Source organism: Capsicum annuum, chromosome 2, assembly GCF_002878395.1.
Source record: "Capsicum annuum cultivar UCD-10X-F1 chromosome 2, UCD10Xv1.1, whole genome shotgun sequence".
NCBI lineage: Eukaryota > Viridiplantae > Streptophyta > Magnoliopsida > Solanales > Solanaceae > Capsicum > Capsicum annuum.
Window position 1 is genome coordinate 56,736,714 of NC_061112.1, and position 23,431 is coordinate 56,760,144.

The following is a 23,431-nucleotide window of genomic DNA, read 5'->3' on the forward strand; positions in this document are numbered from 1 at the left end:
TACTTTTTTTTTCCTCAAATTGTAGTCACTTTTCAGCCATCAAATCTAATAATCCGGCGTGTGAGCATGTTTTGGCTAAATTTCCGGTGACTTTCATGTTCAAGATCTACTCGTCTCTTGATTTTGAGATGACCCGTATATTTTATACCATTTTTCGGCAATTTTCCAACAACACATCAACTTTACAGCAATATTTACTACTTTTCGGATCATTTTTTCATTTTGTTCCATTTCAATTGAGGTCTCCTAGACGTCCAAAGCAGTTCTTATCAGTTTTCTTGCAGATATCTTCACCAAGTCCCTCACCGATTCTCATATTAGTTACATCCATAACAAGCTTGGTACATATGTCTTCTATGCACCAGCTTGAGGGGGAGTGTTAGAAAATGAGTAAGAACAGAAATAACATATAAAATCCTACTTGAAAAAGAATTGTAATGTAGTGTCCTATTAGGAAAAGGATTGGAATGTATTTCCTATAAATAGGGTCTCAATGTAATAATGTAGTTATAACAACAACAATAATATTTTTTCTCCTATATTTCTCACAGGACTCAAACCCTCAACTTTGATAGAAATTCAGTATCAGAGGAGGGTGTCGCTCATGAAAAAGTAGTGGCATTGGTAGCCAAAGGGATAGTGGCACCTAAATGTTTGCCAAACAGATGAACACAGTGCTTGAACGCAAAAAGAAACACCGATTGCTGGAGAGAGGACTTGTGCTAGACACCAAAAGGAAGAAAAAGAAAGAACAAATGAGTGGCCAGGCAGGCAAACACATAATGACCGACACCACTCGCCAGCTACGGAAGCTATTTGAGTCTCTACCAAGATCTTAGAGTCTCCAAGACCATGCGAAGGAAAGAGAAGGAAGAGAATTTGGGGAATGAATTGCTCGATTATTCCCCCAGGCCTCAAGAATGTTGTGATTCATGTAGTGTTTACAAGTAATCTTAAAAGGAAAGGAAAGTTAAGTCCTCAGAATTCCAATTCCTATTTACAAAATTACAAGGATTCTAAACTTCTCCCATATACACAAGGAATGGGTTCTTACCATATTAATAATTTTCTAAATCTTAACAATAGATAACTATTAGATGAGCTGGTTGCCAAAGGAGGGATGGATTAAACAAGAATATCTTCATTCTCTTCATATAGTTACCCTTTGTTACAACATCTAAAATGAGTAGCTTACAAACAATGAGGCAGACATTACGCACCTTGAATGTCAAAAGAGCATCCAACACCAAATCTGAATTTTCTCCTGCAGTTCCAGGTCAAATAACATAAATACCACAGTTGTAAACTCGAATTTTAAGTTGTACCAAAATTTGGTAAATTCAAATACCATTTTGCTCTATTGCTTTTGCAATAGACTCTTCAGGAAATCCCATCACTAGGAACTTCTGAATGAACTGGGACTGACCAGGTACCGATGATGAGCTTGTCTTCACACAAGAGAAGACCAAAAGAGACCATAAGTTGAGATGCAGTGATACAAATTATTTTCTAAAATGTTTTTTTTTGTTTCAAAAAGATGTCCTCGACAAGAAATAACAGTAGGGTATCAATATAGGCTAAAAGCTTTTACCTCCCCATCACCATTAATAGCATGCTGTCCAGTAGTTCTTAAATCCCTGCATGAGGAAAATGGTGGATCCTGTATTTCTAACTCATCTTCAGTATCCCAATCAATGTTGTCACTATCTTCTTCAGAAAAATTTTTGTCCTGCACGGGATTGAACAAGAAATACAAAGAAAGTATAAATATTTTTCCTCCAATTATCAAACATATGAATAAAGAAGGATCATATACCTTCTTTTCTGATCAGTACAACCAGAAGGAAGTCAAAAAACTGCACACTACTAGAGAACCGAGAAACGAGATAAATTTACCATTTCACAAAGTAAGCCTGAAAAGAACTCCAACTTGTTCAGCACAAAGAATAATTCAGAACCCTACATAACACAAGAAGGTAAACGTGAATTACTGCAAGAATTAGCCCATCAAATCTTTTTGAAACTAGTAATATTGTATTCCTCAGCATTGAGGACATGCCGAAGACCTTCAAAAAAATGCAAACAGAAAAAAAAAAAAAAAACTTATAGTGATCCTAATAAATCTAAAAGTCGACCTATCTTCTTAGCTTATCTCTTCAAACCAAAATAAAAAGATAATACACAATTTCATTTGACTTTGAATGGAATTGCATTTGTCTTCAGAACATCTCTCATTTCTTCTTCACTAAACAGTCCACCAAATGCATTGGGGGTATTATCCTCCACCACTTCTTCGGGCTTTTGCTCCCTCCTCAAAAAGTTAGCCCATCAAATCTCACAAAGAATAATCCAAAACAAAAGTTTCATCTTGACATAAGGGCAAGAGAAGATTGCCTTTATGTTCTCTTTTTAGGATAAAGCATATCCCTCCATCCCACCCCACCAGGACTTGTCCCGTTTTTTCGATAGAACACTTAAACTTTGCAGGATCCTAAGACTGCCTCTATAATCATTTGAAAAGGTGTAATACCCCTTTTTTGACAAGCACCAGTTTTCAACAATATGTGAAATACACGCACCAATCACGTGATGCCACCTCATTTTCTTTTTTTTTATCCTATTTCTAATTTTCTCTTCATTTTTTTATTTTAATGATCTTTCTTTTTTTTTTCGGTTTTGACTTTCTTCTTCTCCATCAGGTTCCCTTCCATGTAGCTACCAACTTCAGTGTAGCCACCACTAGACATCACCTAATCAGCACCAAATTAGAATTTAAAAATTATTAAAGGCAGGCCTATATTGAAAAGAAAATGAAGAGACTTCCGGTAGCGAAATGTCCCAATAAAATTACTTGACAATTTCCAAGAAAACATCTAGAAAAGACAACAAAAATAATATTTCCACGCAATAGGGTCACTAAAAGACACATTAATCTAAACTAGATCAATAGGAGGAACACAGATTTGGTGTAAACTATTCTTTATAACCTTTTCAATTACTTATCCTTACAAAATAAGAAAATCTTACCCCATACCTTCAGCAAGAAAGAGAAAAAGCCAATACATTATACAGTCACAAACTCGCAATAGTATACATTATACAGTCACAACCGTATAAATTCAATCTTGTATCTTCTTGTTTAACTCTCATCTCCACCCTCCCGCGCTATACATTTTTCTTCGAATATCTATAAATGTTCCTCCTAGCTTATAATTATAAACTCATAATCATAGCTATGGCAGGATATCTTTTTGTGTCTGTTATTCTCATTATATGTAATCAGTTTAGCTGTATTGGGTGTTCTTTTTGTTATATTTTAATGCCTTTCGTGTATTAGTGGCAAAATAACTTCCTAATTTCAAAACCTTGAGGAGAGTCGCTTTGAAGACCTTCTCTGAGATAAAAATGAGGCTTATTGTTTACACTTTTTTTTTTATCAGATAAAGTACATTTATTTAAACCAATCCTGTGAGGAGCACAAAACAGTTTAGCATACAGTTCCTCCCTATTTTCGCATATCATCCAAGAAATCGAATAGGTTTGTCAAATTTTCTACCCGGAAGCCCTTACACCAGAAATAAAATTGTGTAAGCAGCTATGCTTTACATGCGAGATATGAATTGTTTCTCCTCAAAACATATTTAGTTTCGCTGCAGCCAAACAGTCCATAAAATGCATAACGGGATAGCCTTCTACATCATCTTCAGACTTCTGCATACTCTCTATCCCTGCCAGCAGCTCAACAAGCTTTTAACATCCCTTGGCATGACCCAACACACTCCAAAAAGGTTCAGAAACAGAGACCATATTTGCCATACATGGTTGCACCGAGCAAACAGATGACAGGTATTTCAATGGAGCTTTGACAGAAGAAACATCTACTACATAGAGAAAAAACTCTTCTTTGGAGTCTCTCATGAATCAAACAAGCTCTTTAGATGCTATCCATCCAAACAATTGAGACATTCTTGTCAGAGTCTAAATAGACAGATTCCAGCAACTCGAATAGCAGACTGAAATCCTCTATTTCCTGGTCATTGAGATTTCGTCCAAAAATGTAGATGTCATCCAGTACTAGAAAAAATTCAGCTGCCCAGTTATTTTTATTTATTTCCAAATTGTGCACATAGGAATTCATTTTTGACCACCCCAACATCCAAGCAATGATCTAACCAAAATCTTACGTCAGTGCCATTACCCACCCAACTTTAGTTCAAGGTCTTGTTAGCATGACAGCACTTTCCTCCCATCTTTACAGAGGAGTATTTTATCATCTTCAATACTGGTAATAAGCAACTCATACAAGTCTAAATCAAATGACAGATAGAACAGTCAACAAGAATTTTAATGCAAAATTAGTTTTATTTTTGGTTGGAATCAATTTCTGCAATTGGGGGATTAAATTTTGTTTTGTCTATCAATTTTGAATTAAAACTTCAATTGAGCCTAAAACATTACATGTAGGCAAAAATTAGGTTTGCGACATTCATTACCGATTACAAGTAAGCAAATGACCAAAAAGTCTTAAAACCATAATACATACCTGAGTCTCTTTGGTGGTCAAGGTTATCAGGGAACTTTGTGCAATATCAGAAATCTTCTTAATATCCTGCATTACCCACAAAAAAGGCGAAACAAAAATTACGGGGAAAAACACAGTTTCAGCAAATTCAAAACCAAAAAACAAGTTTTTGTTGTTTACAAAGAAAAAGGAGAAGAAAAATCATGCATAGCTTTGCCAGAAGAGTGAAATCTATGTATAAAAATGAGGGTTATTGTTCAGTACCTTTTTTATCAGAGTGAAATCTATGTATAAAAATGAGGCTTATTGTTTAGTACCTTTTTTATCAGATAACGTATATGTTATTTAAAACCAATCCTATGAGTACAAAACAGCTTGGTATTATAGTCCTTTCCCTAAGTCCGCTATTTAAAACCAATCCTATGAGTACAAAACAGCTTGGTATTATAGTCCTTTCCCTATGTCCGCATATCATCCAAGAAATCCAATATCTTTACATGTGAGATAAAAATTGTTTCTGGTCAAAACATCTTAGTTTTGCTGCAGACAAACAGTCCATAAAATGCATAATGGGATAGTCTTCCACATCATCTTCAGGCTTCTGCATACTTTCTGTCCCAGCCAGAAGCTCAACAAGCTTTTAACATCCCTCGACATGACCCAACACCCCCGAAAGGTTCAGAAACAGAGACCATATTTGCCATACATGGTTGCAGTGAGCAAACAGATGACTAGTGTTCCCATGGAGCTGTCACAGTAGAAACATCTACTACATATAGGAAAACCTCTCCTTTGGAGTCTCTCATGAATCAAACAGGCCTCTCTAACTGCTACCCATCCAAGAAATTGAGTCATTCCAGTTAAAGAGTCTAATTAGACAGATTCTAGCAACTCCAATAGCACACTGAAATCCTCTATTTTCCGGTCATTGATATTTCGTCCAAAATATAGATGTCATCCAGTACTAGAAAAACTATCAGCTACCCTGCTATTTCTATTTACTTCCAGATTGTACACGTAGGGAATTCATTTTTGAGCACCCTAACGTCCAAACAATGATTTAACCACAATCTTATGTTATTGCCATTAACCACCAACCTATAATTCAAGATCTTGTTAGCATAACAGCAGTTTCCTCCCCTCTTTACAGAGGAGTATTTTATAATCTTCCCAAACAATATTGGTAATATGCAACTCGTACAAGTCTAAATAAAATGACAGATAGAACATTCAACAAGAATTTTAATGCAAAATTAGCTTTATTTTTGGTTGGAGTCGACTTCTGCAATTGGGAGATTAGATTTTGTTTTTCCCTATCAATTTTGAATTATAACTTCAATTGTGCCTAAAACATTACATGCTAAAAAAAATTAGGTTTGCGACATTCATTACCGATTACAAGTGTGAATCAGAAGAGAAATAGAGAATACGCAGCTTGATTATTCCCTCAAGCTATTAGGGTTTAAATAGCTAAGTTTACATGTCCTAAAGGAAAGGAAATCAATACAAATAAATACCTAATCAATACAAAGCAATACCTAATCAATATCTAATTAATACCCAATTATAATAGGAGTAAATCAAGCTACCTACTACATTTACACATGCTATAGAATATTTATGGGATTCTAATACTCCCCCTCAAGATGGAGCATACAACTTATATGTATCAAGCTTGTTACATAAGTAACTCGTTCTAGGAAAATATGTCCGCAAGCTGATCACTTGACCGCACAAACCTTGTGACGATGTCTCCTTAGAGTAACTTTCTCTCACAAAATGACAATCAATCTCTATGTGTTTGGTTTTCTCGTGAAACACCAGATTCGAAGCAATATGAAGTGCAGCTCCATTATCGCACACGTTCCATTTCTTTAGTATCTCCAAATTTCAACTCCTTCAGTAGTTGCTTGATCCATATGAGTTCACATTGTCATAGCCCGATATTCTTCTCTAGCAACCACAATGTGTTTCTTACTTTTTCAAGACACCAAATATCCCCCAACTAGAACACAATATCCGAAAGTGGATCGTTTGTCCCAGGGCGACCTTGCCCAATCTGCATCTGAATATCCAATAATTTTCTCATGTCCTCGGTCCTCAATTTTCGTAAAGTAGTCTTTCCCCAGAGCAGATTTTATGTATTGAAGAAGTGAATAACTGCATTCCATTGATTGTCCCAAAGAGAATTCAAGAACTGATTTACAAAACTAACCGGGAAGGTAATATCAGGTCGAGTCATTGTAAAATAATTTAATTTCCTACTAGCCTTCTATATCTTCCAGGATCACCAAGAGGCTCTCCTTGACTTGGTAGGAGCTTAAATTTGAACCCATTGGAGAATCAATAGGCCTACAATCTGTTATTCTTGTCTCCTCAAGAATATCAAGTGCATTCTTTCTCTATGAAATGGCAATTCTTGATTCAAATTGAGCAACCTCAACGCCTAAGAAGTACTACAATCGACCAAGATCATTTGATTGAAAGTGTTGGAAAAGGTAATGTTTCAATTTGGTAATTCCTACCTATGATGACTATGTGATCAACGTACACGACAAAATACAAGCATAAGCATAAACCTGGAGCAGAGTGATAATAAAATACAGAATGAACAGCTTCACCTCACACCATTCCAATCTCCTACCATCCCAATCACCTGAATAACCATACTAAATTCTTAAACCATGCTTAAGGAGACTGTTTCAGGCCATAGAGTGTTCGTCGTAGTTTGCACATCATGTTACAAGACTCCCCTTGAGCAACAAAACCAGGCGGTTGCTCCATAAATACCTCATCTTCGAGGTCTCCACGAAAAGACATTTTTAATATCCAACTGGTAGACAGTAGCCATGGATAAAAAAGAGAAGAACCTTAGCCACGGGGGAGAATGTATCACCATAGTCAAGACCAAAAATCTATGTATAACCCTTGGCCACTAGTCGAGCCTTTAGGTGATTAAACAATCCATTGGGGCCAACCTTCACTGTATATACCCAACGACAACCAACTGTAGACTTACCTAGATGTAGAGGAACAAGATCTCAAGTACCACTAGAGTGCAAGGTAGACATCTCCTCTATCATAGCTTGTTGCCAGCCTGGATGAGAAAGAGCTTCTCCTGTAGTCTTCGGAATAGACACATATGATAGTTATGATACAAAGGCAGAATAGGTCGGTGACAAACGATGATAGCTCAAACAAGTGTGGATAGAATGAGGGTTACAAGTAGAGCGATTACCTTTTCGAGTGGCAATGGAAGGATTATGTGTAGATAAGTCCTCAGCAGGCAAGGATAGTGGCAGGCGTGAATCATCTAGACTTGGACGACGAAGATAAGTCAATAGCGATGAGGTGCAACCGTGGAAGGTAGTTGTGGAAGGAGAGACTATGGTAGGACCCCCAAAAGGTGAAACTGGTAGAACCTCGAAAATGCCTAACTGTTCAACTAGAGAGGATGTAAAGTAGGGTTGACCTTCAAAGAAAGTAACATCAGTGGACATAAGATATTGTTGGAGGTGAGCTGAGAAGTATTGATATCCCTTCCCTTGAATAACCGAGAAAGACACATTTAAAAGCACGAGGAGCCAATTTGTCGTTTTCTGGAGTAAGGACATAGACAAAGCATGTGCTTCCAAAGACACGTGGTGGAAAAGAAAGCAAGAGTTTGACTTGGGAAGCTAAACAAAGGTGAAACATACGGTTAATCAGATAACAAAAAGTGAGCACTGCATCTCCCTAAAAATGCAATGGAATATTTTCTTATATGAGAAGGGTGCTTGTAGTCTTAACAATACGCCTATTTTTTCTCTCTGTTATCCCATTTTGTAAGGACAAGATGTCTAATGACGAATGCCATGGGAAGACATAAATTGTTGAAATTAAGATGATAAATATTCACGTACATTATCACTATGAAAAGTGCGAATAGAAACACCAACCTAATTTTGTATTTCAGCACAAAATGTCTGAAATATGAAAAATAATTCAGAACGATCTTTCATTAAGAAAATCCAAGTACACCTTACTTTATCATAAGTAACAAAATACTTAAAACCCAATGTAGAACTAACTCTACCAGGAGCCAAATATCAGAATGAACGAAATGAAAAAGATATTTTACACGATTATTAGGACTGCGTGGAAAATTAGCCACGGTGTGCTTTCCTAATTGACACAACTCACAATCTAACTTAGACAATTTAGACAATCTAGGTACCATCTTATTAAGTTTGGATAAATTAGGACATCCCACGCATTTGTGGATTAAATCTGGAGAGTCGGAGACCGAACAAACTGTAGTATACTTGTGGCAATTAAGGTAATAAAGCCTATCAAACTTACGCCCTTCGCTGATTGTCCTTCCCGTACTAAGGTCCTGTTTAACAAAGAAGTCAATAAAGAATGAGATGAAACAATTTAAAGACTTAGCCAAACAACTGATTGACAGAAGGCTAAAGGATAACTAGGGACAAAAAGAACATTATTCAAAATCAATGGAAGTAAGGACGTAATGTAGATGTTACAGAATCTGGAAATTCTGCAATTTGCAGGAAGCTGGAAGCAAATAGTTGCCAGAATCTGGAAAGCAGAAACAGTCGCCGCAAAAATCAGATCTGGCCAGAATCTGGAAAACAAAAACAGTCGCCGGAATCTGGAAATTCTGCTGGAAGCTGAAGGCGAACATTTGGACAAGAATCTGGAAAAAAAAAAATCAACCGGACAGTTTTGTCTGCTGGAATCTTACAAAAATCAGATCTGTCTACCGGAATTTGACAGCTCCAATCGGTGCGTGAGATGACTGGTGGTGGCAATGCTGACTGGGTTTTGCCGCACCGGTGGTTCGAGTCTCGTGGTGGTGTTGGTTTGATCACAACACCTCTGAAATTAAAGATCTGTGCAGAGCCAAAAAAATAGCTTGAAAAAAAAAATGAGTTTGAAAATTTCTCTTCCGATGTTGTTGGCCTCAACCAGGCTTTGATACCATTTGAATCAGAAGAGAAATAGAGAAAACTCAACTTGATTATTCCCTCAAGCTATTGGGGTTTAAATAACTAAGTTTACATGTCCTAAAAGGAAAAGAAAATCACTACTTAATCTATATCTAATTATACCTAATTATAACAGAAGTAAATCAAGCTTTCTACTCTATTTAGATATGCTATAGAATATTCATAGGATTCTAACAAGAAGTAACCAAACGACCAAAAAAATTGAAAAACATAAAACTTACCTGAGAATCTTTGGCAATCAAGGTTGTCAAGCAACTTTGTGCAATATCAGAAATCTTCTTAATATCCTGCATTACCAAAAAAACAGTTAAAAATTATGGGGGGAAACAGAGTTTCAGCAAATTCAAAGCCAAAAATAGAAAAGAAGAGTGTTTTTGTTGTTTACAAAAAAAGAAAATTATATGAGAAAAAATCATACATGGATTTGACAGAAGAGTGAAATCTATGTATAAAAATGAGGCTTACTGTTTACTTTTTAAATCAGATAAAGTAAATTTTATTTAAACCAATCCTGTGAAGAGTACAGAACAGTTTAGTATTACAGTTCCTCCCCAATTTCCGCATATCATCCAAGAAATCCAATAGGCATGTTAAATTTTCTACCGGCAGCCCTTACACCAAAAAAAGAAAAATTGTGTAAGCAACTATGCTTTACATGTGAAATATGAATTGCTTGTCCTCAAAAAATCTTTACTTTTGCTGCGGCCAAACAGTCCATAAAATGCATAATCGGATAGTCTTCCACATATTTTATAATCGGATAGTCTCCTACATCATCTTCAGGCTTCTGCATACTCTCTGTCCCAGACAGAAGCTCAACAAGTTTTTAACATTCCTTGGCATGACCCAACACACTCCAAAAAGGTTCAGAAACAGAGACCATATTTCCCTTACTTGGATGCAGTGAGCAAACAGATGACGGGTGTTTCCATGGAGCTTTCACAGAAGAAACATCTACTACATAGAGAAAAACCTCTCCTTTGGAGTCTCTCGTGAATCAAATAGGTCTCTTTAGCTGCTCTCTCCATCCAAACTATTGAGTCATTCCTGTTAAGAGTCTAAATAAACAGATTCTAGCAACTCCAATAGCAGACTAAAATCCTCTATTTCCAGGTCATTCCACAATCCACATCATCTTTAGACTACTGCATACTCTTTGTCCCTCAGCAGCTCAACAAGCTTTTAACATCCCTTGGCATACCCAACACACTCCAAAGGGTTCAGAAACAGAGACCATATTTGTCACACTTGGTTGCAGTGAAAAAACAGATGACTGGTGTTTCCATGGAGCTTTCACAGAAGAAACATCTACTACATAGAGAAAAACCTCTCCTTTGGAGCCTCTCGTGAATCATACAAGATCTTAGCTGCTATCTATCCAAACAATTGAGTCATTCCAGTTATAGTCTAATATACTGATTCTAGCAACTCCAATATAGACTGAAATCCTCTATTTGGCAGTCATTGAGATTTCGTCCAAAATGTAGATGTCGTACTAGAAAAGCATTCAGCTATCCTACTGTTTTTATTTACTTCCAGATTGTATACCGCAGGGATTTCATTTTTGAGCACCCTCAACGTCCAACCAATGATCTAACCACAATCTTATGTCTTTGACAACTAAGTTGCACAGACTCTTCACTTTCGATGCTGCACACGTGTCAGATTCTCCAAAATACACTACTTTTGGAGAATCCAACACGCACCCGACATTTTTTTAATAGTCCAAGCAACAACGATTGCCACCCACCTTTTAGTTCAAGGTCTTGTTAACATAACAGCAGTTTCCTCGTCTCTTTAGATAAGAGTATTTTATCATCTTCCCAAATAATGCTGGTACTATGCAACTCATTCAGCAAGAATTTTAATGCAAAATTAGTTTTATTTTATGCAATTGGGGATTAGGTTTTGTTTTTGCTAACAATTTTGAATTAAAACGTCAATTGCACCTAAAACACTACATTCAGACAAAAATTAGGTTTGCGACAATTCATTACCGATTACAAGTAAGCAAATGTCAAAAAAAAGGAAAAGAAAATACATAAAACTGACAAAGGAGTCTTTGACAATCAAGGTTGTCAAGCCAATTTATGCTATATCAGAAATCTTCCTGCATTACCCCCCCCCCCCCCCCCCCCCCCCCCCCCCCCCCAAAGAAAGGGACAAAAAAGGTTAAAAAATTACAGAGAAAATACACAGTTTCAGCAAATTCATCCTCAAAAAGAAAAAAAAAAAAGTTATTGTTGGTTACCAAAAGGAAAAAAGGAGAAAATCATACATAGATTTGAGTGAAGAGTGAAAAGTGAAGGAAGAAGAGGACTGAAAGAGAGATTCTTGTGGGGTGAGGAGAGAGATTCAAAATGTGCCAGTTCACTTGATAACCATTCATACTTTAATCTGAGTCTTACCAAGATAATTTTCATAATATTTGTGTCTTTAACTCCATATTTGATCTCGACTTAGGTTGCAACTCATCCAAATTTAAAATAAAGCCCTTTTCGAACAGGTTTTACTGATGCAACAATCAATGACAAGAATCATCTTTTTATCAATTTAGGCCTACAACTCTCGACTGCCCTTTTTTGTAATCAGGTAGACGTATTTTCATGCATAAACATGCCAAAACTGGCCATATACAAGGGGTATACCAAAAGGTAAAGTATCTACAATAATAAATGATTCTCTACAAACTCCACCCAATCTCCTATACAACTTGGAATCCTATGGGTGCACCAAGAGAAAATAAGGGTCAGGCTACTCCTCAATGGGAAAAAAAGCTAGATTCTACCCCCTCAAAAGCTCTCCTATTTCTCTCTCTCCACACCAACCACATCAACACGAGCGGAATCATGTTCCAAGGCTTGCATCTTCTCCTCCTTCTCCCGCTCTTCCAACTAACCATTAGTTCTTTCACAGTTCTTGGCATTTCCCATGAAGCATCAAACCACTTATACATATTCCACCATAACCTTATGGTAAAATCACAATGAACAAGTAGATGATCTACATCCTCGCTCGTTTTCTTGCATATATTGTTACCGCGGAAAGAGGTAAATACGAAAACAAAGAAAGTAAAGAACACCAAATGTAACGTGAAAAACCCTTCAAGTGGAAGGTAACAACCACGGGATCAGAGAGATCCAAATCACTCCACTATAACAATAAGAAGGTTACGATATTCTCCAAATGGCCACACAACAAGAGCCAAACACGGAGAAGCAATAGCTACACCAACAAAAGTAAAATCAAGATAAACCACCCGAAACAGAGCTATTGTTCGGGACCCAAAATCGGATGTTGCGAACCTCCAAATTCGATCTTCACAACTCAAATCAAACACCAAGATGTTAGGAACACTCGGTCAAAATTCCAGCCTGATCTAACAGTGAACGAGCTGGCAAATGTGATCTGAAGTTGGCTGGTCGAAGAGTAAAAACTGAAGCAACTAAACTCTCTCGGTCAAAATTCCATCCTGATCCAACTTTCTTTCTCTCATCGCTTTGGTGAAAGCTCTCTCAAATACCTCTCTTATGTGTTAATGTCTCTCAAAGACAAATACCAATGAGTGTGAATAATTTCCTCTCAAATAGTCCTATTTATAGACAATGGGTGGTGCTTTTTCCTTAAGGGAAAAAGGATCAAATTTACCCCTCTACTTTGAAAAAATTAATTAAATCAAATATACCCGTCATCATACTTTGGGGTCAAATTTACCCTCGATGTCATAGTTTGTGGCCAAATTTACCGCTCTACTTTGGAAAATTGGCTAAAGGATACCGTTCGTCATACTTTGGGGCCAAGTTTACCCTCGATGTCATACTTTGAGGTCAAATTTACCCTCGTTGTTAAGAAACTTTTCACATGTACCCATCCTTTAAAAGAAAAACCCAAATTAACATTAAATGCTCCCCTTTTTATAAATAAAACACAGTCTAATCTAACTCGCCCTACCCAACTCGCGCCACAAAAAGACACAAACAAATATACCCCCCTCAATTCTATTGCTCCAATTTTTCCAACGAAATTAAGCCACTGAATATTTATCAGTGCATAACTCATGAAAATTGGATCTGCATCAGTGTGGTACAAACAAATATAACCCTCTATCAATTCATGGATCTGCATCAGTACAGACACAAACAAATATAACTCTCCCTCGGTTCATGGATCTGCATCAGTTCAGAGCTCATGAAAATTGGTACTAAGCGGTCAAATACAACAGATTAGGCCCATTGGATATTTCTCTGGATGATTGAGTTAAGATGTCTCCTCATGTGTCAATTGTGACATCTCTTCATTCTTATGTCTTCATATAGAATTTGAATACACAAATGTTTCATCATGTCATTTGCTCTGAAAACTTATCGACTAATTCTAGAATCTAGATGCACATAGAATTGCATACCAAATTTTGAAATTTGAACATAACTGGAACAGGAGAAGAGTTTTTAATAGACATTTTCTCTAGTTTCATGCGTCTGCATTATCCCATTCTATTTTACTTTTGTTCATTTGTAAACAACCTACCAGCGTTGCATGTTGAAAGAGAAATATATTTGTTCATCGGAAAAATTTAACCAACGGAACTACGGGAGGGGTATATTTATTTGTATAATTTTTGTGGGTCGGATCGGGCGAATTAGATTATGGTGCGTTTTATTTTAGAAATGAGTCATTTAACATTGATTTGGGCTTTTCTGTTAAAGAAAGAGTACATGTGAAAAGCTTCTTAATAACAAATGTAAATCTGGCCGTAAAGTATGACGAAGGGCATATTTAGCTATGTTTCCAAAACAGAGGGGTAAATATGGCCTCAAAGTATGACAGCAAGGGTAAATTTGACCCCAAATTATGACAAAGGGTATATTTAGCCAATTTTTCAAAGTAGAGGTGTAAATTTGACCTCTTTCCTTTTAGTAAAGCCAAACCAACTCCAAAGAGGAATAGAAATTCGAATCCTTTTTCAGAGAGGATTAGAAACCAAAAGAGAACAGGATAATAAGGCCATGGGCCTTCGGCTGGAACTGGATCACAGCCCAACACGTATAACACCATCTGATGCAACTAATCTTTCGCGTTCTAAGATATTACGTCATCAAGATCACCCCTCAAGTAGCTAGCCAAATGAAAAAAAAAACACCTTCCTCAGTGTTTTTGGTATCCAAACAATGTTACAAGGGAAAACATCCACCTCTCTAACCAAGAGTTTCTTATAATAAGACTTAACTGAGAACATACCATTCTTCCCCACATCCCACCACAAAGCATCGGGGTTATATACTGCTATGACTTGTTTATGGAGTATGTCCAACAATCTTTGAAACTCAATCACCTCCCAATCATGGAAATCCCTCCAAAATCTCAAGCCCCAAAGATATCTCCACCCTATGTCCCCCTAATTTGTTGCATTATTAAGCCTCTTTAGCAAGAAATTCTATAAAGGCTCGAAAAGTCATCTTTCAATAAATTGTCTCCACACTACCTATGTCCCCAAAATCTTACACTCCTCTCATCTCCTACCTTGAATGAGATATTTACTTTGAAACTATCCCTTCAATATATTCATCCACAAACCACACCCAAAAGGCATAGTCACGTCTCTAATTCTCCATTCCCCCTTCCAAAATCTCATATTTATCAACTCACGTATTTTCAGAAAGCATTCTCCTCCACCCCAAACCTCCAAAGCCACTTACCCAACAATGCTTTGTTGAACACCTTTAAGTCTTTAATGCCACGCCCTCCCCATTTCTTATGAGAAGTGACCGTCTCGGTAAGATGAAACTCCTTCCGCCTCCTCTTCCCTAATAGCCTTCTCTAACCACCCCTTCTTGTCCTCCCCTATTTGGTTAAGCTCAAAGCCCCTCTCCAATTTAGGCCTCCAACCACCTCCTCCCTAGAAAACACTTACAAAAATCATCTCTCGTCCGCTCACCTCCTACTCCATTTGTGGACCGCCCCATTCACCATTACTGATTCTATGATTCTCCTCCCTTTTTTGAGATATAATCGATATGACCAATCGTATCAAAGAAGATTTCCTTGTTATTACTGGTAATGACATTTATGGAGTGACTATCACAGGTGCAAATTGCTCATATTCGTCCACAATGATCACTCGAGTCACTAGAACTGTATGCAATATTAAGTTGGTCTTCATCACTTAAGCTTTCTTCAGAAGAAGAACTATTTTCACTTTCTTTAAGAATAGATGTTATCACACCTTAGTCTCCAGTATAGTTACTGCAATAGTTAATTGCAGTAATTTCTTTGTAGTAGTTAATTGCAGTTTCTTAGTCCAGTAGTAGTTACTTCTTTCTAATACTTTGCAGTTTTTCATTCCAGTAATATTAGAAGGTTATGTCCTAGTTTCCAGGGGTAGTTATCTCATCATAATTGTATTAAAACACTGTTTATTCCATGAAAGGTAAGCAGAAAACTATTAAGTTTTTGAGTACTTCAAACTCAAGAGATTGAAGGTTCTCTCTTAACGAACCAACACCATAGGTCGTAGGAAGAAGACATTTAATTTCATCTCACAGCGTTGCATCCCATAACCAGATCCATGTCCGGGGACTGTAACAACTTGGTATCAAAGTCGGGAGTTATGGAAGACAAAATTCAACATCAACTGGCACAATTGGTAAACTTGATCCAAGAAGAACGCACAACAAGTTTAGCCACATACGAAGCAATAAATGCTCGCTTGGATGCACTCACCAAGGACTTAGCAAATTTGAAGGTTGATTCTAAATCAACTGAATAAACCAGTCAAAATCGAGGTTGAAAGGGTAACATTAGAGCGGCAGGAGGATTAGATCCGATCAGAAGCAGAAGGAAGTTTCATGATTCTTCGACATACAAAGTTTGATTACCCACAATTTAATGGCCAAGAGAAGCCTTTGGGATGGTTGAACAGATGTGAACACTTCTTTCGACACCAGCAAACTCTAGAAGAAGAGAAGGTTGGACTTGTTTCTTTTCATTTGGAGGAGAGCGCACAACTTTGGTTTCTTCAACTAGAGACAGATATGTCTCAACCATCTTGGGAAAAATTCAAACATCATTGCAACCTTTGGTTTGGGCCACCAATCAGAATTCAGAAGTTGGGATAATTGGCTAAGTTATGCCAAATCGGGTCTGTGGCGGTCTTGCTAATAATATAGCAATTCAGGTTGAGCTGCATAATCCTCTAGATTTGGTCGCGGCGATGAGTTAATCCCGACTTTATGAACGCAAGGAACAACTCATCTGTTGGCAAATATTAGATGTTTGTAGATCAAAGACGGCAGATTTCTCACCTCAACAACATGGCAGATTTTTGAAGAAACTAACCAGATCTAAAATGGAGGAAAGGCGACTTAAAGGACTTTGCTTCAACTGTGATGAACTGTTCACCCGAGGTCATCAATGCAAAAAATTATTCTGGATTGACTCTATAGACGGTGAGGAGGAATTTGCTTAAAAGAGGGATTATTACAATAGTTAATTGCAGTAATTTCTTTGTAGTAGTTAATTGTAGTTTCATAATCAGCTTGTAGTTACTTCTTTCTAGTGGGTGTCATTAATTATTTTACAATAACCAAAAACTTGAACGAAGAAATAATATTAGGCACCCCCCTAATAACTCAAATAAAACCATATGTCGCTGAACTAGACAAGCAACCGCACCACTGCATTAGAAAAAGAGACTACTTTTCCCCATATAAATAGCATGTCAAAAGAAGAGAGTAAATTTATAAAAGATAATACTATCTTTAGAGTAAATCTACTTTCACAACAAATAAATTATTTAAAAGAGGATGTAAAATTTTAAAAAAAAAAACTGAATCTTCTGTAAAAATCCCAAAGGCAGAAGCCAAAATTAAAAGCTTACAGGAAGTCATCGAACAAGAAGTTTTTTCAGACTTACCCAATGCCTTATGGAAAAGGCAAAGGCACGTTATTGAATTACCATATATCTAGGTACTCGATTAAAAGGTTATCCCCACTAAGGCAAGACCTATTCAATGAACCGTGAGCTAATAGAATATTGTAAAAAGGAAATTAATGATTTAGTTGATAAAAGAATTATTAGACCTTTCAAATCACCTTGAAGTTGTTCAGCATGGTACAACTTCATGTATCTAAGGCCCAACACTCATTCTTGATTTGTGAAGAATTTAGAAGAAAATGAAACGTGCAATCATCCATAGATGGTTTTAAGAATGGCGAAGCACGTTTGGAGGATATAAACAAGTATTGTCCAAACATCTCCAGACTTAGATTGCAAAGTTCTAGGTAGAACAGAGTATTTCTACCTTACTGTATAATATTAAATGGTGTTAACTCTTTATACAACATCTACATACCCAATGTATTACCACAAAGCGAGGTCTGGGGAGGGTAAAGTGTATGCAGTCCGTACCTTAATATCAAATGGTGTAGATTCTAAAAGGGCAGCCCGGTGCACTAAAGCTCCCGCTATGCGCAGGATCGGGGGAAGGGCCCCACCACAAGGAATAAATGGTGTAAATTCTTTATAGCAAAAGAAAATTCGTATATTATTGATTGGTTTTTCAACATTCATGAATTTGAAAAGGTTAATTATTTAAGTAAGATAATCAAAATCAAAGGTTGGGGCCAAAACCCCACGAAGATAAAGAAGTATCAAGTTCTTCATCACAGTAGGATTCTCAACTTTCTAAAAAGGAGTTAAAAAGGAGACTCAAAGAAGCGCTATCAAACTTAGATCAGGACACCAAACAAAGACAGATCATGGAACAGTTAAGCGTCCTCACTGTTAGCATGATAGACAACTCAAAGATCATGAATTAATAGTGAATATTGTATATATTAATATAATTATATATTGTAGTATATTTGTAATTATAGAGATATGATATAATAATTAAAGAGATAGAATAGTAGATTATAAGGAATACAATAGCAGATTCAAAGGGATAGAATAGCTGATCTTTAGGGATAGGAAAGGCGGATTTTGGGGGATGTAATCTTTGAATACTTTCTATTTAATGGTAAGACTCTAACATTAAGAGACAAATTTGACATGGTATTAGAGCCTTCTCTTCGCTGTCTAGTTTCATAGAGTCCATTTTGGTTCATTTCAAATTTTTTTTTTTAATTTTGGTTGTGTTGACGGTTTGTCAACATCTTGGACTTCTGATCTTGGTCATGCTGGTTGTTTTTTTTTGAGTCATAGTGTTTCTAATTTTTATAGCTATCTAAGAACGTGGCTTTGCATCAATTTGAATCTTTCAATGTTTGCTTCACTGGAAAAAATTATTCTTCCTGGGAATTATAATTTCTATTATTTGTCATCAGAAAAGAACTACGGGGACATATAGATGGAAGAAACCCTGCTCCTACTGATCCTACAAAGTTAGGTGAATGGAAGATTGAGGATGCTAGGGTGATGACATGGCTTTTGAGGTCAATTGACCCACTTATTGTTCTTAATCTCAGGCCTTACAAGACTGCTAAGGCCATGTGAGATTATTTACAAAAGGTTTACTACCAAGACAATAGCGCAAGACATTTTCAGTTAGAGTATAAAATTGCTAATTACTCTCAAAGAGATCAATCCGTTCAGGATTAGTTTTTGGATTTCAAAACTTATGGACTGAATTTACACATATTGTTTATGCCAAAATACATGTCGAATCTCTTCTAGTAGTTTAGGCAGTTCATGAGCAAAGCAAGCGAGACCAATTTTTGATGAAGTTACGTTCCGAGTTTGAGAGTGTCCGCTCTCACTTGATGAATCGTGACCCGTCTCCCTTCTTGGATGTTTGTTTTAGGGAATTACTCCGTGAAGAGCAACGTTTTGTCACACAAAATGCTTTCAAGCAAGTTGATGATATTGTTGTTGCATTTGCTGCCCAAGGTAAAAAAAGGGGTAGGGATATGACTAGGACTCAATGTTACAGTTGCAAGAAATATGGTCATATTGCTAGCAATTGTGGTAAGAAGTTTTGTAATTATTGCAAACAACAAGGACACATTATCAAAGAATGTCCCACACGCCCTCAAAACCGTAAGGTCAATGCTTTTCAAGCTCGGATAAATGGTTTCACTACTGAGAACTCATCTTCGGGACAAGTTCCTACTCTTGAAATGGTAAGACAAATGATCATGTCAGCCTTTTCAGCTTTGGGGCTACAAGGTAATGATCTTGCATATAATTTTGGCTTGTTGATTCTGGCGCTTTCAATCATATGACTAACTCAGCTAGTATGCTAAAAAATGTTCGTCAATATCATGGTCCATCACAAATTCAAGTTGTCAATGGTAGTAATTTACCCATTACCAAGGTTGGGGATATTACTAAAACTTTCAACAATGTTTTTGTGTCACCAAAGCTCTCCACTGGTCTTATTTCAATTGGACAATTGCCAATGGTTGTCTTGTGCAAGATCAGGTGTCGGGGACGATAATTGCGAGGAAGTTGACAATTGTTTCCTCTACACTTTTCCATTCCTCGTGTTCTATTATTTGCTTGCACTTCTACACCTAGTAAGACTGAGGTATGGCATAGCGCTAAGGACATCCAAATTCTATTGTGTTGTCTCATTTATCAAATTCGGGTTTATTGGGGAATAAAAAACAATTTTCCATTGCTTTATTTGATTGTTCTACTTGTAAAATTGGCAAAGGTAAAATTCTTCCTTTTCCTAATTTTGGTAGTCATGCTACAAAATGTTTTTATGTCATTTATAGTGATGTTTGGGGTATTTCACTAATTGTTTCTCATGCTCATTTCAAGTACTTTGTGACACTTTTTTTTTTATAGCCGGGTATATTTTCTTCGTTCCAAATCTGAGGTATTTTCCATATTCAAGACATTTTTGGTCTATATTGACACTCAATTTTCTACTTGCATCAAATTATTAAGATCTGATTCTGGTGGAGAATATATGTCTTATGAAGTCAAAAATTTTTTGCTTGAAAAAAGAATTGTCTCACGACGCTCTTATCCATATACACCACAACAAAATGGGGTTGATGAACGTAAAAATCGTAATCTTTTAGACGTCACTCGTACTTTATTAATTGAGTCATCTGTTCCATCTAAGTATTGGGTAGAAGTTTTATCTACTGTTGTTTACTTAATTAATAGACTACCATATAAAGTGTTAAATCTTGAATCTCCATATTTTCGTCTTTATCACAAAAATCCAAGTTATGATAATTTTCATACATTTGGTTGTATTTGTTTTGTGCATCTTCCTCCTTCTCAGCGCAATAAACTTTCTGTTCAGTCTACTAAATGTGTTTTTATGGGTTATAGTACTTCACAAAAAGGTTTGCTCTGTTATGATCCATGTTCTAATAAATTTCATGTTTCTAGAAATGTTGTTTTCTTTGAGAATCAGTATTTCTTTCCTACTCATGTTGAGTCATCTCATGTTTCTCCTCTTCTTTCTACTTTTGAGGATTTGTCTTCTTCTTCTAAGAGGTTCAAATCTGGATTTGTGTATCAACGTCGGCGGACAACTTTACCCCTTCCCGATATTGATCCACCACCTGAAACTGCTTCACAACTAGAATCTGAGAATTCTTCAAGGCGTGCTTCTCTTCAACCCACTCGACGATCTACTAAAGTATCACGTACTCCTAATTGGTATGGCTTTTCATCTACTTTATCCACCATTTTTGTTCCAACTTGTTACTCACAAGCTTCCAAGCATGAATGTTGGCAGAAAGCAATAGAGGAAGAACTTTTGGCTCTTAAAGAAAATGACACATGGGATATTGCTTCATGTCCTTCAAATATCCATCCAATTGGATGTAAATAGTTTTATTCAATTAAACTTCATTCTGATGGAACTCTTGATCGGTACTAAGCTTGGTTGGTTGTTTTTGGTAACTGACAAGAGTATGGTGTGAACTATGAGGAAACTTTTGCACCGGTAGCAAAAATGAATACGACGCGAACTATTATTGCCATTGCTGCTTCTCAAAACTGGACTCTTCATCAAATGGATGTCAAAAATATCTTTCTTCATAGTGATCTCAAAGAGGATATTTATATGAAACCTCCACTACATTTGTTCTCATCACCTACATCAGATGTATGCAAGTTAAAGAGGTCTTTGTATGGATTAAAACAAGCCCCCAGAGCTTGGTTTGACAAATTTCAGTGTACTTTACTATAATTCTCTTTTGAGCAGAACAAATATGACTCATCTTAGTTTCTTCGAAAAACATCTACAGGTTGTATTCTTCTTTTGGTATATATAGATGACATTATTATTACAGGAACAGAATCTTCACTAATCACTAGCTTGCAACAGCAGCTTAAGGATTCTTTTCATATAAAGACCTCGGTACTCTTACATACTTCTTGGGATTGGAAGTTCATAGGGATTCTTCAAGTGTGTTTCTAAACCAACAGAAATATCCTCAGGATCTAATTTCTTTGGTTGGTCTTCAAGATTCCTCCTCCATAGATACTCCATTAGAATTGAATGTAAAGTATCGTCGTGAAGACATGTCTTCTTGATCCAACTGTGTTTTGGTAATTAGTTGGGAGCTTAAATTACCTTACTATTACTCGGCCTGATATCTCTTTTGCAGTTCAACAAGTTAGTCAATTTATGCAAGCTCCCCGTCATCTCCATTTGGTGGTTGTACGTTGCATCATTCGATATCTCCTCGAAACATCTAATCGTGGATTATTCTTTCCTAGTGATTCTCCTATTCCTTTTAATGCTTTTAGTGATTCTGACTGGGCAGGATGTACCGATACCCGTCGTTCAGTTACTGATTGATGCATGTTTCTCGAAGATTCCTTGATATCTTGAATGAGTAAGAAATAAGATCGTGTCTCAAAACCTTCAACAGACGTTGAATATCGATCTATGTTTATTGCTTGCTTCGAGGTTGTATGGCTTTGTCGATTACTTGTTGAGATTGGTTTTCCTCAATCTACTTCGACTCCTCTTCATGCTGATAATACAAGTGCTATTCAGATTGCTACTAATCCGGTTTATCATGAGCGGACCAAACATATTGAAGTAGACTGTCATTATATAAGAGAAGCTGTAGATAAAGGACGTATTACTCTTCCACACGTATCCAGTGATCTTCAAATAGCTGATGTGTTTACAAAATCCATGCCACGACAACGTCATCAGTTTCTAGTAGGCAAATTGATGCTTCTTGATCCACCAGCATCAATTTGAAAGGGGATGTTAGCATGATAGACAACTCAAAGATCATGAATTAATAGTGAATATTGGATATATTAATATAATTATATATTGTAGTATAGTTGTAATTATGGAGATATGATATAGTAATTAAAGAGATAGAATAGCAGATTATAAGGGATACAATAGCAGATTCAAAGGGATAGAATAGTTAATCTTTAGGGATAGGAAAGGCAGATTTGGGGATGTAATCTTTGAATACTTTCTATTGACACTCGCATGCGAGTGAAGAACTTGACACATCGAATAAAATTCATTTTTGAGCACCCCAACATCCAACCAATAGTCTAACCACAATCTTATGTCCTTGCCATTACCCACCCACCTTTAGTTCAAGGTCTTGTTAGGATAACAGCAGTTTCCTCCCCTCTTTACAGAAAAATATTTTATTATCTCCCAAACAATACTGGTAATATGCAACTCATACAAGTCTAAATCAAATGACAAATAGAACATTCAACAAGAATTTCAATGCAAAATTAGTGGTCACAGGTTCAATTTCCATCAGAGTCAACACTAGGTGATTTCTTTCCATCTATTGTAGTCTTGGTGGACAGAGCTACCTGGTACAGGAAGGACAGAGGTACCTGGTACCTGGTACATGTTGATGGTGGGAGATGCCAGGTATCTCTAGGATTTAGTTTGCGCAAACTGGCCCGACACCACGATTGTAAAAAAGAAACGGC

At 36.6% G+C, this 23,431-nt stretch overlaps 1 protein-coding gene across 10 annotated transcripts in view; it reads right to left on the reverse strand.

Annotated features, from left to right (window-relative positions):
• Window positions 1–23,431, reverse strand: part of LOC107858532 (DNA (cytosine-5)-methyltransferase DRM2) — a 44,892-nt gene that overhangs the window by 21,159 nt on the left and 302 nt on the right. For 2 of the 10 annotated variants that reach the window (XM_047406292.1, XM_047406291.1), the window contains exons 1-7: window positions 23,340–23,363; window positions 9,753–9,818; window positions 4,544–4,609; window positions 1,897–1,959; window positions 1,592–1,729; window positions 1,349–1,448; window positions 1,221–1,264 (exon numbers count right to left, since the gene is read on the reverse strand). In XM_047406292.1, coding sequence (XP_047262248.1) covers window positions 1,221–1,264; window positions 1,349–1,448; window positions 1,592–1,729; window positions 1,897–1,959; window positions 4,544–4,609; window positions 9,753–9,818; window positions 23,340–23,348 — 486 coding nt within the window. In that variant the 5' untranslated portion in view covers window positions 23,349–23,363. Of the gene's footprint in view, window positions 1–1,220; window positions 1,265–1,348; window positions 1,449–1,591; window positions 1,730–1,896; window positions 1,960–4,543; window positions 4,610–8,863; window positions 8,898–9,045; window positions 9,415–9,752; window positions 9,819–23,308; window positions 23,426–23,431 lie in introns of those variants that run through there. The other 8 variants (XM_047406290.1, XM_016703242.2, XM_047406286.1 and 5 more) reach the window with 8 other exon arrangements.